The 15,000-nt window shown below is 51.1% G+C and overlaps 1 protein-coding gene, 1 non-coding gene and 1 pseudogene across 4 annotated transcripts in view; all 3 read right to left on the minus strand.

Moving 5' to 3' along the window:
* The window catches only part of Atp8b2 (ATPase, class I, type 8B, member 2), a 23,858-nt gene extending 16,745 nt beyond the window's left edge, over window positions 1–7,113 (minus strand). The window contains exons 1-9 of one of the 3 annotated variants that reach the window (XM_006501715.3): window positions 6,803–6,884; window positions 4,850–4,916; window positions 2,766–2,824; window positions 2,284–2,397; window positions 2,064–2,162; window positions 1,753–1,814; window positions 1,584–1,656; window positions 1,073–1,143; window positions 786–865 (exon numbers count right to left, since the gene is read on the minus strand). In XM_006501715.3, coding sequence (XP_006501778.1) covers window positions 786–865; window positions 1,073–1,143; window positions 1,584–1,656; window positions 1,753–1,814; window positions 2,064–2,162; window positions 2,284–2,397; window positions 2,766–2,824; window positions 4,850–4,880 — 589 coding nt within the window. In that variant the 5' untranslated portion in view covers window positions 4,881–4,916; window positions 6,803–6,884. Of the gene's footprint in view, window positions 1–785; window positions 866–1,072; window positions 1,144–1,583; window positions 1,657–1,752; window positions 1,815–2,063; window positions 2,163–2,283; window positions 2,398–2,765; window positions 2,825–4,059; window positions 4,373–4,849; window positions 4,917–6,802; window positions 6,885–6,931 lie in introns of those variants that run through there. The other 2 variants (NM_001081182.3, NM_001368650.2) reach the window with 2 other exon arrangements.
* Aqp10-ps (aquaporin 10, pseudogene) lies at window positions 7,219–13,509 on the minus strand (annotated as a pseudogene).
* LOC115489840 lies at window positions 11,774–11,938 on the minus strand. The gene has a single exon (XR_003954795.1). It is a non-coding gene; the product is annotated as a U1 spliceosomal RNA (small nuclear RNA).

The raw sequence follows: 15,000 nt of genomic DNA on the forward strand, positions 1-15,000 counted from the left end.
GACATCTGGGTGTTTGGGCTTGGGTCCTCACGCTTACACAGGAAGGACTCTGACAACTGATCCATCTCCCCAGCTTCCAAAACCCACAACCTTGAGACTACAAACACTGTTTAACATAAGCATCACTGGACCAAAAGACTAAATGGCCAAAGGGTGGCTGAACAGCGCCAATTTATGACACATTCAGTTACAAAAGAAGAGAAGGCAAGGTCCTTTTGTGGTGATAAGAAAGTTATAATGTCTGGGTGTGACAGTGTACCACCTACAGCTCCAGTATTCAGAGAGCAGAGGCAGGCAGAGCTCTTTGAGTTCCAAGGTCTACATTGTGAGACTATCACATAACAAATAAATAAACAAAAAACTTCCGTTGTATTTCACAGGCATCCTATAGAGATTTTAGTTAGAGCACACTTACTTAGGGTTACACCTTAGTAGGTGAACTGTCAGCTAGCATGGTTACAAAAGGAAAGCAGAACTGCAGAGGAAGAGAGAATACCGATTTCTCACACACAGACAGACAGGCTGATTTGCTATGAGGAACATAACCACTATTCTGAGCTGATAAGCGAAAGGAACCATACTGACAGCAGCCAGCCAACAGCCACAAAGCTCCCTTGAAATGAACCCCAGTTCAAAAGTCAACGGTACCACCTGCCATTCCAGACACATCCCTCCCGAAAATGGCCAGAGACTTGCACAATCACAAAGACTAGAAGCCAAAAGAAAAGGTATACTATAAACTCAAGCCCACCGTCTTTACCCAAGGTTGTTCCAGGACTACTCACCATCAAACCTGGCCAGCTGACTGACGTCTCCCAGCTCTGAGGTGACTGGAATGGCCTGGCGCACTTTCATGTTGGTCTCTCTGGAAGAACAACCAATAGTCTTGAGTCCTGCCTCTTCCCCAGCAGCTGGGATCAACCCTTGGGCACTTGACCCCCAACAGCGTGGCCTAGCAAAAGTCTGCTGTATCTTTCTAACTCCTCAGATCTCAGACCTGGGAACCGCCTTCAAAAGAATCTTTTACCCCTAAAGATACAAGGAGAAAGCAGACAGCAAGCAGCCCACTCACCCATCCAGCTCTGCGGTCTCTATGTAACACAGCCCGTGGGGTTCGCTGCTGGAAAGGAGGAGGAGGTCCGCCTACACAGAAAGTCTGATGAGAACTCACAAGCACACCCCGCTGTGGGAGGCCTCATGGGAAGGGAGGTCCTTGGGGGGGGGGGCTTAGGGGGATCATCCTCCAGTAAACACAGGTTTCCTTTTGTTCTGGGCTGTTCTGAGACAGAGCCTCCCACTCTATAGTCCTCTTTGGTATGAAATTCACTATGTAGCCCAAGCTGGCCTTGAATTCAGAGATCTACCTACCTCTGTCTCTGCCTCTGCTCTAGGATTAAAGGACCATGCCATTATGGTTGGCATAGAGATCTGCTCTGTTTGTTTTGAATTCAAAAAGCCTGAAAAAACTAGTCCCGGCTAAATTAGCTTGACACAGAAGCCCACCATCTTGGAAAATCTCTTTCCACAATTCTACCAAAGAGGAAGAATAGCCCTGCAGACTGAAAAGGAACCTTGTCCCTTACCGCCACAAACTGGTTATTTTCTAGCTTGATAATATCACCAACGCATACATTCATCCACTGCTCTTGTTGGAGGCTGAGGCGAAGAGACAATAGTAGAGGCCATCAGTAGCTACGGGGTTCCCCTGGGAACCTCCCTCCACCCCAGCCCTGGTCTCCAAAAGTCACTCACACTCCATTGATCAGCACCTGAGAATGACGGTTATTCACCTGGTTATCACTCTTGTGGCGGAACTGAAAGAGAACTAAGAAAAGTAAGACACCGTCCCTCCCCACACCTGGAACAATGAGGAATCCTGAAACCAACTCTCTCTAACGCCCTGCCTAACCCGCAGCCTAAGTACTACACATCTATTGGGACCATGAGGACCATCAAAGTCACCAAGGACTTGTCCAGAATAAAAGTGGCTTTGGGGGCTGGGGGGCGGAAGGGGGGGGATGAGAAGAGGTGGTGACCAGAGAAAGCGGAAGGTGACAACTCACATAGTCATCGGTGGCATCTTTAACAGCTGTGATGGTGAGGACGAGAACCAAAGGCACAATGGTGGTGAACCAGGACAGGGACGAGATCTGGGGGATTAACTGAAAAGAGCAGAGACATGCTTCTGAGGTGCCTGCCAGAGCTCCTCGCCCCCAAATCTTTCCTCTTTATTGGCTTTATTCAGCTTTGTGATATACAGAAGACATAAGAGAGGTCACTTACCTGCAGAATGAGAAGGAACAGGAAGTAGGTGTTGGCAACTTCCTGGAACTGCTCAAAGAGGTTGACAGGCAGGAAGGTGACAATATTGTACTTGGAGGTCTTGATGCAGTTACTCTATGGCAACAAGGGGGATAATGAGGCCCCCTCACCCCAACCTAGAGCTGGGCTTGAGCTGCCTCTCCCAACTCTGTACTTCCCAAACCTTCTACACTCATACACCCCTCGCCCTGCCAGCCCACAGCTGTGGGACAGGGAAGAGGAGGACAGAAGAAAGTCTCCCCAGGACAATGTATTTGTCCCCTAGGTCAAAGCATTTTGCTTCAGTGACAAAAAGCCTGAGAATTTCAGCCTAACAGCAGATGGAAACTGGGCAAAAAAACGTTTTCCTGCCTCCCTCAATCACCCTTCCCAGTCGGCCACCAGCCTCAGCCTTGGATTTTCCAATACTCTTCCCCTTCCAGCCTGAAGCAGGGACCACTTACCGCATACTGGAATTTCTCATTGTATTCACGGTCGTTAGCCCGCGCCCTCCGCTCTTCTTCTGCAATAGAACGAGGGGTTGTCAGGAGGAGCAAACTAACCGCAACCTTGGTGAGGGCTCTGTTCAGCCACTGCTCCTTTCCACAGGAGACAGCGTTGGTCTTATTAATTCTTGGCTCCAATCTACAGTTTGCCAACAGCTGAGGCCACATGGCTCGCTCTGCACACTACTCCCCTACTTCCCTCTGAGATAAAAGTCTCACTGTGTGTGATTCCATCCTCCTCAGCCTTCCAAGGGCTGTGCCACTACTCCTTAGGATACATTTATAGCACAGGACAAGTCCTCTGTCCCTAACTATCACCCATCAAGGTCATTCTCCAGGAGCATTCTGTTCCTCCCCCTTCCCCCTGGCATCCCCAGATCCTTTGCTTTTGTTATTAACACATCCTTTGTCATAGCCAAGCAGTAGCGCTAAGGGTACAAAGCCTCCTTCCTTGTGGAGACCACTGCAAACCTACACCCAGCACTCTCCTTGCCCTAATCGCAGGGAGGAGCTTGGTGGGTGATGCCAAGACTGAGGGTCACAGTGCCCTAAAAGCACTCTGCTGCAGCATCCCAGGCCCACGTGCAGTCTCTCTAAAGGAGTCTCTTGTCACATGTCACCATAAGCAGCTTCTGACTGGTGGACAATGACATCATCCTATTGCAAAGCTCATCTTCAAGTGTGGGGGTGTGTATGTCAGAGATGTGGGTCATGCAGACTGAGCAGAAATGGAGAGAGGATAAGAAGTAACTGCAACCTTTTTCCTACCATTTACAAGTATTTCCTCTAAAGCGAACATCACTGTTAGTGACCCTTATTTAGCAGCATTCAACCTAAACCCCGCAGACTCCACGCTGCAGGGCCAACTCCAGGGCCAAGAATAAGAGGTGTCCGATGAAGGGTAGCCCCTCAGACTTAAAAGGGACAGTAACTTGGTTACGCAGTAAGCTTGCCCAACCTTACATCTGACAGAATTCCAGACCTCTTCCCCCAACAAGCACAATGCAGTAACAAACCTCAGGCCACAGAGTCCCCAGACAAATGACACATCTGACACCCAGAAACTTCCCTCAAAGGGTCCCCTTTCCTACTGAGACCCTAATCTCCAAACACCATGCAAGAAAAAAGGAGGGTCCCAAAGGGCCCGCAAAGAGCCCTTTGGAGGAAGGGAGGCTAAAGACAAGGGAATGTGGAGGTCAGAGGGGGGAAACTACAGATTTGTGAGAGCTGCCAGACTCTGCCTCCCCGTTACCTGTCCCCCAAGAAGGCTTCTTCTGGCTCCAAGAGGGAGGTGCCCCGGCCCGGGCCCACTTCTCGGGTATCTCCTTGGGGACCGTCATGATCCCGTTTTTAAAAGGCGCATTGACTGTCCTTGGGCCTCAGCGTCGCCTACGGGGCGGCCCCCCAGGGAGGCGCAAGAGCTGCGGCCACGCAGAGGGGAGCCCCGGCCGCTGGGCGTGAGCGACACCCGCAGCCCAAGCCATCCTCACGGCCACCTGCGCCTGGGACCACCAGCTCTGCAGGAGCTCCGCTCCCGAACCTCAGGACTGAGGCGAGCTCCGAGTGGCCCGGACCTGGAGCCCACGCCCCAGGCTCCGCCCCACCTGCTCCCACTGCAGAGCCGAAGCCTGCCAGTGCCGCGTAGGCGAAAGCCAGCGCATGGCCCCGCCCCCTCTCCCAGCCAATGCGGGAGAGCGGACCGCCCGCGTTGTCCAGGACAACGGCTTTCAACCCACAGACAACCCCTCCTTCCGCGGGAAACCGAGGACTCCGGTGGGTAGGCAAAGGAGGCCAGAGCCCAAGAGCCCAGGCCAAAGAGTAGGTATTGCAGATGCTTTTGAGTTAAGAGGTTGGTGACTAGCAATCACGGCCGAGCATCAGCCCAAGGATGAAATGAATTTAGCTTCTTAAACTACCCGCTCAGGACGCCTAGTCCTTTTTTCTCAGAACCATACTAGTCCTTCCTCTTCCCTTGGCTCCCTCAGTCATAACAACAGCCATTTTCATCATGCCCCCAGAGACCCACTTCTTGCCTCTCTTACCTGGGGGGCGCTTTTTTGCACACAGTGCCATCTCACCCAGCAAGGTTCCAGCAATCCATGGGAGACCCTGCAAGAAAGTAACAGACACACGCAGAATTCTTCACTGCCCACATCAGATGCCTTCTGAAAACTATCCTAGCTCTGCTCTGCCCTGCCCTCCCCACCTCCTCCAACTCCACTAACGCTCACCTTCCTGCACTGACATGAAAACCTGAGAGAAAAGGGAGGCCTTCCCTCTGTCCTGGAAAACATGAGGGAACTGAGAATTTACAGAAGCCAGAGCCTATAGGGAAAGGGCCTAGAAGAGACCAGATATAACAAGTGAGACGTAGCTCTCAAGGTATCCACCTGAGGAACAATGGCTGTCCCGTGTGCCGTCCTAGTGGCAATGACAGCTGCTGCCGGTACTAGAAAGCAGAATGTGCCCTAGTGGGTTGGGTGGAGAGCTAGGAACCAGGAAACACCTGGCAGAGCATCAGGAAGCAGGGTGGCCATGTTCCACCCTTCTAGAAAGCTCCTAATGTCCCCACCCCTACTTTCATTACTGGGGCTTCCATTATCACCTCCTCCCCAGGAGGGTTCTCATCAGACACATGGCCACCACTTCCTGCAGACAGTCCTCAAACCATTTCCTCTCAATCTTGTCCAGCCACCCTCTGGGGCCATCAGAGAGGTCTTCCCAGTCCTGCTAAGGGGTCACCATTCTCTCTCACCCCGAGTCTACTCCAGTCAGAATGACACTAAGAACAGGCTCAAGAGAGCCTCTGCTTCCTCCCACCCTCTCATGTACTTTCTCCTAAAAAGGTGTAAGTCCAGGCCACAGGAAACTCCTCTTCCTTCAGATGGAAAGCCTTGCCCCTCCTTAGTTCCCTTGCCTCTAGCCTGTCAGTCCCAAGAGATACTAATTGCCTGTCTGCCCAATCTCTGTAATTACTGACTGTGGTCCTAGCCCAGCCATCCTCTCCCGCTCTCCCTTCACTAATGTGCACTCCCTCCTTGACCTCAGAGCAGACAGTCCTGAGGGGCACTAAGTCCTTTTCACTCCTGACTCTCCACAACTGTGGCAAGCAACAGTGGCTGCCCCCTTGGCTCTGGAAGAAAAACCTCATGAACAATTTGGCGATGCCAAACCCTCTTCCAGGGCCCCAGCCAGGGTCTCCACCCAATCTAGAGCATGAGTCACGGGGAGGGTGGAGTGTGGAACCAGACGCTAAAGGAGAGGATGCAGGGTGGGCATTGCTGGCTCCTACCCAGCCCCACTCGAGTGGGAGGCTATCAAGCATCGTTAGCCCTAACATCTGGGTCTTCCTTCTTGGAAAGAGTTAACAGTGGAGCAAGCTGACCATCAAGCGTCAAGTCTGGATACAGATCAGGAAAGTACTTTTACCTCTAGGACCCTGGGGAGACTGAGAACAACTTTGGCCCCAATCCTCGAGAGGGGTGCAGTAACAAGGTCCCCCTCTCAGGATATCCTGGTTTTCTAAACCGACTAGGCCCACCAGCCACGTCGCCTTGCCCCGTCACCCTACCCCAGCCCCCTCTGCAGCCACATCTGGGATAAAAATAGCCAGCCATGGGAAAGAGGCAGCGCTCCACGAAGGAAAAAAGACTCCTCCTCTGGGTCTGGCCTCCGCTCCTTTCCAACCAAGAGCCTTTTCAGGGGAAGCTAGCAGATAGACGAGACAGGAGAAAACAATAATACCGGAGGCCACCTTCCTTCCCTCTCCAAGGACAGTATCCAGGACCCACCACACAGCTCTGAGCTCCCAAAGCTAACATCCCTGGCACCCTTGGTTTTCCTGGGGCACAGAGAGACCTCCACCTTCCCGGGACAAATCCTATCAGCCCCAAACTCCCTCTCTAGGCACCTAAAGGCTGGCACCAGGTTACTCCTCACACCCCAGCTCCGCACGCCCCTTCGGGGCCCCATTTTCCCAGCTTGCGCACAGCTACCGGTTCTCTCCATCCTGGTAGCCCTTCTCTCCAGCCTCCCACAGCCGCTCCCCGTGGCACCGCTGCCCGCGCCTCCCAGAGCCGACCCTCCCGGTCCACACCCCCGGCCCCACGGTGGCAGCGCCTTACCTTAGCGCTCCGCGCGCGGCGCTCGGCCCGGCGGCCCCGTCCGGCCCATGCCGGGGGCTGGGGCGGGGGCGCTCGGCTCCGCTGCCCGCAGGCTCCCGCCCCCCCACAGCAGCCCGGCTCTCCTGACCCCCCCGGGGCCCCGGCCCGCTACTTTGTGTCAGTTTCGGCCGCGGGGCGGAAGTGACGGCTGCGGCCACGGGCGGGGGGCGGGAGGGGCTTTGGGGAGGTGAGGGGCGCGGCGTGCGCCATCTTGGTGCGTAGGGAAGGGGGGGGTCCCAAGCTCCAGCCGGGACACGCACACAATCGGCGAGGCTGGAGGACGCTGGGATGCTGCTGCTTTATTTTGGAAGCCAGAAACCGAGCGAATGCTGCTTTCTCTGCCAGAAACCATCTTCGGGGAGGAGCCTGATGCGGGAGTAGTGATGAAGAAGCCCCGTAGCACACTTCTCTCTAGCCCAAGTCTCTGCTGTGCTTCCCTCCTCGCCCTGGCTCATCTCAAGGCCTTTCACTTCCTGAAAAGGCACAGCTATGCATTGACTGGGAGTTGTGCCTCAGTTTCTCCACTTGGTTCTCCTGACGATAAGTAGTTGACTTTGCCCCTTACCACATTCCCTTGGGTGGTATATTACGCGCGCGGACACACACACCTCGAAGAACTATCTGAGGTCGTTGGCGCTCCTGTCAGGCCAAAGGTAGGAAACGTAGAGATTTCCCGAGCTGGCAGCCAGAAGACAGGAAGATAGCTCCGAGGCAGAGCCCTTGCCTAGGCCCTAAATCAAATCCCTAATGCCACAAAGTACGAGTGGTTTTGTTGTGTTGTTGTTGTTGTTTTGAGTCAGTGGGAGGGGATGTCTCACTATGTAGCTCTGAAAGGCCTGAAATTCTCAGAGACCCTAGGCGTGCTCCATCACTTCCGAGTCAAACTTAAACTGGGTTTTGTTTGTTAAAAAGATTCACTCTTAAACCGGGCGTGGTGGCGCATGCCTTTGGTCCCAGCGTGCGCCTTCGATCCCAGCACTCCGAGGCAGAGGCAGGCGGATTTCTGAATTGGAGGCCAGCCTGGTCTACAAAAAGTTCCAGGACAGCCAGAGCTATACAGAGAAACCCTGTCTCGAAAAACCATTAAAAAAAAAAAAGATTCACTCTTGTTAGGTGTGTTGAGTAACACGCTGAAGTCAAAGCCGTTATGGTCTGCATAGAAGATTTCAGTACTCCATAGGGAGACCTCGTCTTAAGACGAAAAAGTGAAGAAGGGAGAGTAGAGGAAACCAAGCTTCTCTCGAGAAGCTCCCAGGCCCTACCCCTCAAAGGATCCTAGGATCCCTCCACCCACCCGATTCTAGAAACCTTCCCAAAGCCAGCGTGCACACCCTCTGGCGGCTCCTTTAAGGAACTGCGTGCCTGGAAGCTCCCAGGGTAGAAGACCAGTCTGGAGTCCTTCAGGAGTGGTAAACAGAAGTGTCCTAGTCTGGCATAGTAATACAAAGAATATCTGTCTTGCGTGCTGGCCAGCTCATGGTGCTCTTGCAGAGTGGGATAAGATTGGTCCTTGTCACAGCTTACACTCCAGCTGAGCTAGAGTAACCAAGTCTGAAGCCTTGAGTTGAGATGCCATCACCTTTGGAAATGGTTCTAAATCCTCAGGATGGTGCAGAGCCACCAGGAGCTGGTATTCGGCTGTGCCCAGGGTGGCCCCCACCATAGGAGCCACTGGAGGCACCCACCACCAGCCATTACCAGCGCTGTAATGGAAAGACAAAGGGAGGGGTCAGAGGTGGCTCTTAGACACACCTCTTCCCATAAGCCAGGACTAGTAAGGCAGGCCCTCACACTATTCCTGTCATGACATCCAACAGTGAGCATGGGTTCACATTCATGAATGGGAAGCACTTAGGAAGCAACCCCCAGCAGAACTTAGTCCAACCTCTAGTCTTGCAGAATAAACTGAATAGACTTTTTTACGGATGGAGTCACTAAAGCCCAAAGTAGTAGTATGGCATGCCCAAGGACACCTCTGAACCTACTATATGCATGAAAAGGGGGAGGGGGGATGCAGGAGAGCTATGAAGGAAGGGAGAACTTGCCAGCTGAAGAAGGAACACTGTTCTAAGAATACAAGGGCAGTATGTAAGTGGATAGAACTCAGGTTGGACATGGTAGCACATGCCTTCAATCCCAGCACATGGAGGGATCTCTGCCAGCCTGGTACATAGTGAAACCCTGTCTCAAAAAAAAAAGGGGGGGGGAGGAATCTGGAGAACCATGGACAAAGCTATTAATAGGGGTAAATGGAGGACTGTACCAAGGGAAGCTGTCTCCTACCTGAAGACGCCAGGGCCCCAGCCAGCAAAGTAGTGAAGATCCTTGGGCCCAGGTCCCGGGCAGGGTTGAGTGGAAAGCCACAGTTTGCACCCATGGATAGTCCAATGGTGAGGATCAGCAGTCCCACCACCACCGGCTCCAGACCTGCAGGCGCTCCTTTATTCCGTCTGTCTAGGGTCGCTAACAGCCCCACAATCAGCATCCAGGTACCCAGAACCCTGAGGTTGACAGAGGTCGAAGGAAAGCCATCAAGTGACACATAGGTGCTTCATTTGCCTTCTGTCACTCAAACACACTGTGCCACCCCCTCTATGCCATCTGTGCAGCAGAAGCTACGGGACCAAGGTAGAATGAACCCATATTCCACCCAAAATCTGAACAACGAGCTGGGATCCCAACAAACAAGGCAAAGTGCGGGACTTTCCCATATCTTCTGCTCATACTTACCTGATCCAAGAAGCCATTGTTCAGGGACAGATAGGGGGAAGGGTAAGTGGCAAAAATGGAGGCTGCCTCTTTGGGACCGGTCACTGTCAGGTTCCCACCTGTGTAGTTCTGTAGGGCATCCTCAAGAGAGAGGGGCACTCAGAGTTTCCATCTTTGCAAGGCACCTCTGCCCACAACTGTCCCCGATCACATTCTCTTACCATAGTAGAGAATGTAAGTGGCCCCTGAGGCACAGAAAGCAGACAGCAGTTGCACAACGCAGTAAACGGGGAGCTTGGCCCAGGGGAGGCGTCCCACCAGGCACATGGCCAGAGAAAAGGCTGGGTTTAGGTGGGCTCCTTCACAAGATCAAAGGGGAAAGACAGTGTTAGGTACCACTGCCAAACACTGTCACAACACCATGCTTTCTCCTGCAATGCTTATTTCCATTACTTAGTTTAAACAAGGCTCAAAAACTGGAGAGATGGCTCAGCGATCAAGAGCACTGGTTGTTCTTGGAAAGGACCTGGGGTTATCAGCATGGCAGCTCAAAACAATCTGTAACTCCAGTCCAAGGGACCCGTTGCCCTCTTTGGGACACCTCATGTACTTGCACAGACATACATCCAGGCAAAACACCCAAACATATACTTTTTAAAAAGTGATTTGCCAGAGTGGAGAGATGGCTCAGTGATTAAGAGCACTGGCTGTTCTTCCAAAGGTCCTGATTCAAGGACCTTTGCTCTGCCAAAGGTCCTGAGTTCAAATCCCAGCCACCACATGGTGGCTCACAACCATCCGTAACAAGATCTGACGCCCTCTTCTAGAGTGTCTGAGTGTACTTACATATAATAAAATAAATTAAAAAAATAAATCTTAAAAAAAAAAGGTGATTTACCAAGATCACAGGATCATACAGTGAAACCAAAATATGAGCCTGAAGCCCTGAAGCCAGGCGTGGTGGCACACGCCTTTAATCCCAGCACTCGGGAGGCAGAGGCAGGCGGATTTCTGAGTTTGAGGCCAGCCTGGTCTACAAAGTGAGTTCCAGGACAGCCAGGGCTACACAGAGAAACCCTGTCTCGAACCCCACTCCTCCAAAAAAATATGCCTGAAAAGGAGTGCCTCCCCTGCAGCACACTGTCTGGTGGCCCAACCTTAGCACTCTAATACATGTATTAAGAGCAGGCTGGGCTGGAGAGATGGTTTAGCAGTCCTGAGTTCAAAGCATCCAAAATGAGATCTGACGCCCTCTACTGGTGGGACTGAAGACAGCTACAGTGTACTTACATATAATGATAAATAAAAATCTTGGGGCTGGAGCGAGTGGGGCCGGAGTGAGCAGTGGTCCTGAATTCAATTCCCAGCAACCATGTGGTTACATGATGGCTCCCAAACATCTGTACAGTTACAGTGTACTCATATACATAAAATTAATAAATAAATCTTTTAAAAAAGAGAGAGAGAGAGAGAAGCTGATGAAGTCCTGAGCCCATGTGAGGCACAGAAGAATTGTCCCCAACACTCTGCCATAGATCTCTGCCTGAGTGAGTTAAGAGTCGGGTCAAGAACAGGAACAGTGAGTGAGGTAGGTGAAGGAGAGGGACTGGATGAGCCAAAGCCATATCTCAGTCCCGAACACTTGGCCAAGCTCCAGGGGATAAAGCCTACAAAGTCACCAAAAGAACCTGGCTGTTCCCAGTCACTCATTCACATGCACACCACTGAGATCGGAGATCGCTACTGTAACAGCCAGAGAGCTGGCCAGACAGGTGGTAAAAAAAAAAGTTGCCTTTGTTTTCTTCACTAGTGACAGCCTGGGCCACGGACCCCTGAGTGAGGAGCTGGTGGGGAGAGGGAAGGCAAGGGATGGATGGAGAGCCCAGGAGACTAGGGTGCAGAAGACCAACAGGAAAAATAAATAAATTTGAGAAACTAACAAAGAACGGAAACAGAAAAAAGGAAATTGTAGAAGCAGAGGAGGAGAAAGAAGGAAGGCAAGAGACGAGTGAAGGGAAAGGTGGGGGCCGAGGGTCACAGTCCCTGTAATCCCAGAGTCACAGGAGTCTCTGTGAGTTCCAGGCAGTTGTTACTTAGGGGAGAGCACAAACACAGTCCCCCACTACCACAAAGTGTGCAGTCGAGTTTCCCGCATTTGGGGAAATCGCAGGGGTCAGCACACCCCAAGTGCAATGGGTGAGCCTCGCCCTGGGAAAACCACCTTTCTGATCATGGCATTCCCCCCTGCCGGGTAAGTATATAAATAAGAGATGTTTTGGGTTTTTTTTTTTCTTTTTTTTTTGAGACAGAGTTTCTCTGTATAGCCTTGGCTGTCCTGGAACTCACTTTGTAGACCAGGCTGGCCTCGAACTCAGAGATCCACCTGCCTCTGCCTCCCGAGTGCTGGGATTAAAGGCATGCGCCACCACGCCCGGCTGTATAAGAGATGTTTTAAAAAAGAGTAAAACTAGGCTAAACTGGGAGGGTCACTGAAGACTGTGGAGCCCAGCCTAAGATACAAAGCAAGACCTTAAATCACAAGGAATAAAAGAAAGAGAGACTTAGAGAAGAAAAAGAGAAGAAATTAGGTGAAAGGAAGTGGACCAGCGGGGGAATCGACAGTAAGAAGAGCCAGAAACTCTGACCTCCCTTCTCACTTCCCCTCGAGCACCCCACCTACCAAGAGCACAAATACACCCAGAAACTCCACCAGGCACTGCCATGGGGCTTTGGATCTGCAGATGGACCCTGATTTCAAGCAGAGCACAGGCCATGGTGGGAACACATGTCACAGCTCACTGATCCCTCCGTCTGCTCAGACACAGCTACCACACACACAATTATCGCTAGCCAGCGGTAAAGATAAGAAAAAGACTTTAAAACCAATGATCTCAGCTCGAGAATAGCAATGACACATGTAACCTGGGAGCAGGGGTTTGTTTTCTTCCTCTGACTTGAGAAGCTAGAAGGCAAGAAGGTTGCCCAAGCTCTGTCTCATCTGCCCTTCACCCCCCCACACACACCCATTCCTCACAGAGCTGGCTTCCCCTAGGCTGATGGGAGGGACCCTGCCTCACACATCAGTTCTCTTGGTCCTAAAGACAACCCTGGGGTAAGCTAGAAAGGTGTGACAAGGAAAAGCAGCCCCTCACCCAGGGTTTTAGTTGGAGCTTTTCAAGAACTAAGAAGAACCCAGCACAACTAGCCACTGCTTAAGACCCTTCTGTGCTCCCAGCTGAAAACCTGACAGTTTCTAGGACACTAACCAGAGACTCTAGTGCAATCCTGGTGGCTCCTGGTTTCATCCAAGGCACCTCTGGAGCCCTAACCTCAATATCAAGAGAAAGATAAGAGCTACTTTTTTAAAAGTTTCTATAGCAACCTTTTAAGATCTAACATGAGCACCATAGCAGGGTGAGGGAAGGAATAAATGGCTACTGCTAGGACAATTGATCATAACTCTCCCCTGAGGAACCCACACCCATGATTAAGCATGACTTATTTTCTGTCACTCTCTATTAGAGAAGCCCACACCAATGCTAAAATATCCTCTACTCAGGCATGGTGACACACACTTGTCATCCCAGCACCTTGAAGGGAGGGGCAGGTGGCTCTTTGAGTTCAAGGCCAGGTTGATATAGATAGTGAATTCCAAGACAACCAGAAAGAAAGAAACTACACAGTAAAACCCTGTCTCAAAATAATAGTAATAATAATAATAATAACAATATAATGCATTAATTTGTTTAAAAATATTTAATAAAATCTTCAGCTAACTGGATATGAGAGAGCATCCCTTTAATTCCAGCAGGGACAGATAGACTTCTATGAATTTGAGACTATCCTGGTCTGGAGGGGTGAGACAGGATTTCTCTATGTAGCCCTGGCTATTCTGGAACTCAGAGATCCACATACCACCGCCACCACCAACAGCTAAAACTCTTTTCTGCATCAAAATCATGAATCCTGGTTTGATCTCAGTCATAGTCCTAAAAACTTAGGGAGAACTCCTCATGGTGTTGAGAGTGACAGAGTGGAGCTGTGTCACTTCCCCTCCAACACTGGCAGATCCTATCGTACAGATGAAGATACAGAGTCCGGGTGTTCCCTCGTGACTACACAGTGGCTAAGTGAATCCAAACCCAGGTTCCCTCTGTCCCATATTCTCCAGTGCCTCTCCTATGGATGCAGTAGCTCCCTGAGCTACTTGGATGCGTGAAGAACTCAAAGCATCTAGAGATGTTTATGTCAGTGCAGGGATGAGACAGGTCTTTCTAGGTAGACTCTGGAAAGGCCTAGAACTCAAGATGGCGCTTCCTCAGACTCTTGAGTATGAAGATCACAGATCCGGGCTGGAAGGATGGCTCAGAGGTTAAGAGCACCGACTTTTCTTCCAGAGATCCTGAGTTCAATTCCCACCAACCACATGGTGGCTCACAACCATCTGTCATGGGATCTGATGCCCTCTTCTGGCATGTCTGAAGAGAGCAATGGCGTACTACTATACATACAATAAATAAATCTTTAAAAAAAAAAATCACAGATCTGTACTGTTTAACAGCATTTCCAACTGACCCCTTTTCAGAAACGCCATGCCCATTCCCTAGTTCCTGGGAAGGAATACCAGCTGCTGACACCACACAGCTACCTCTCTCGTTGGTCAGCACCTTCCAAGACAGGTCAATGCCTCACCCAAGGTTCCATGCCTTACTTTGGGTTCCATGGGCAATGATTGGTTGAGGCAGTAATACAGAGCCCCTGGCTCTTGTTGTTGTTGTTGTTGTTGTTGTTTGTTGTTGTTGTTGTTGTTTTACCTCAATGTGGGAAAGCTCTAAAGGGTTAATGACTCACCAGAGTTTGCAATAAATAGGTCCAACCAAGGCCTTGGTTGTACCTGGTGTGTGAGTTGCTCTCTGTGCCTAACCCTGCTTTCTTTGCTGCATTACATGTTGCATTAGTTTCTTTAAGTGCTGATAAGAGCAGCTTAAGGGAGAAAGAGCGTGATGAGCACAGTAAAAAAAAAAAAAAAAAAAAAAATGCCTTTCAGACACGGAAGAATACCTGAGTCAGAAACTCCAGCCATGGCTGCACCTGATAATCAGAACCCGTGGACGTCACTCAAGATAGCCAGACATAGACCTAGGACCCTGAAACGCTCAGTGCACAGTATATAATCAGAAACCAAGAGCAAAGCAGTGCTCTGCACATCTTCAGGACTGCTGGAGACACTACAGAGATGCCACCTTGATCTGCCTGTGGCTGGAGAGCCTCCCCTGGGATCCTGACTCATAAACTGAAGACCACCATGAAAGACTGGTCTC

Source organism: Mus musculus, chromosome 3 (assembly GCF_000001635.26).
Source record: "Mus musculus strain C57BL/6J chromosome 3, GRCm38.p6 C57BL/6J".
Classification (NCBI taxonomy): Eukaryota; Metazoa; Chordata; class Mammalia; order Rodentia; family Muridae; genus Mus; species Mus musculus.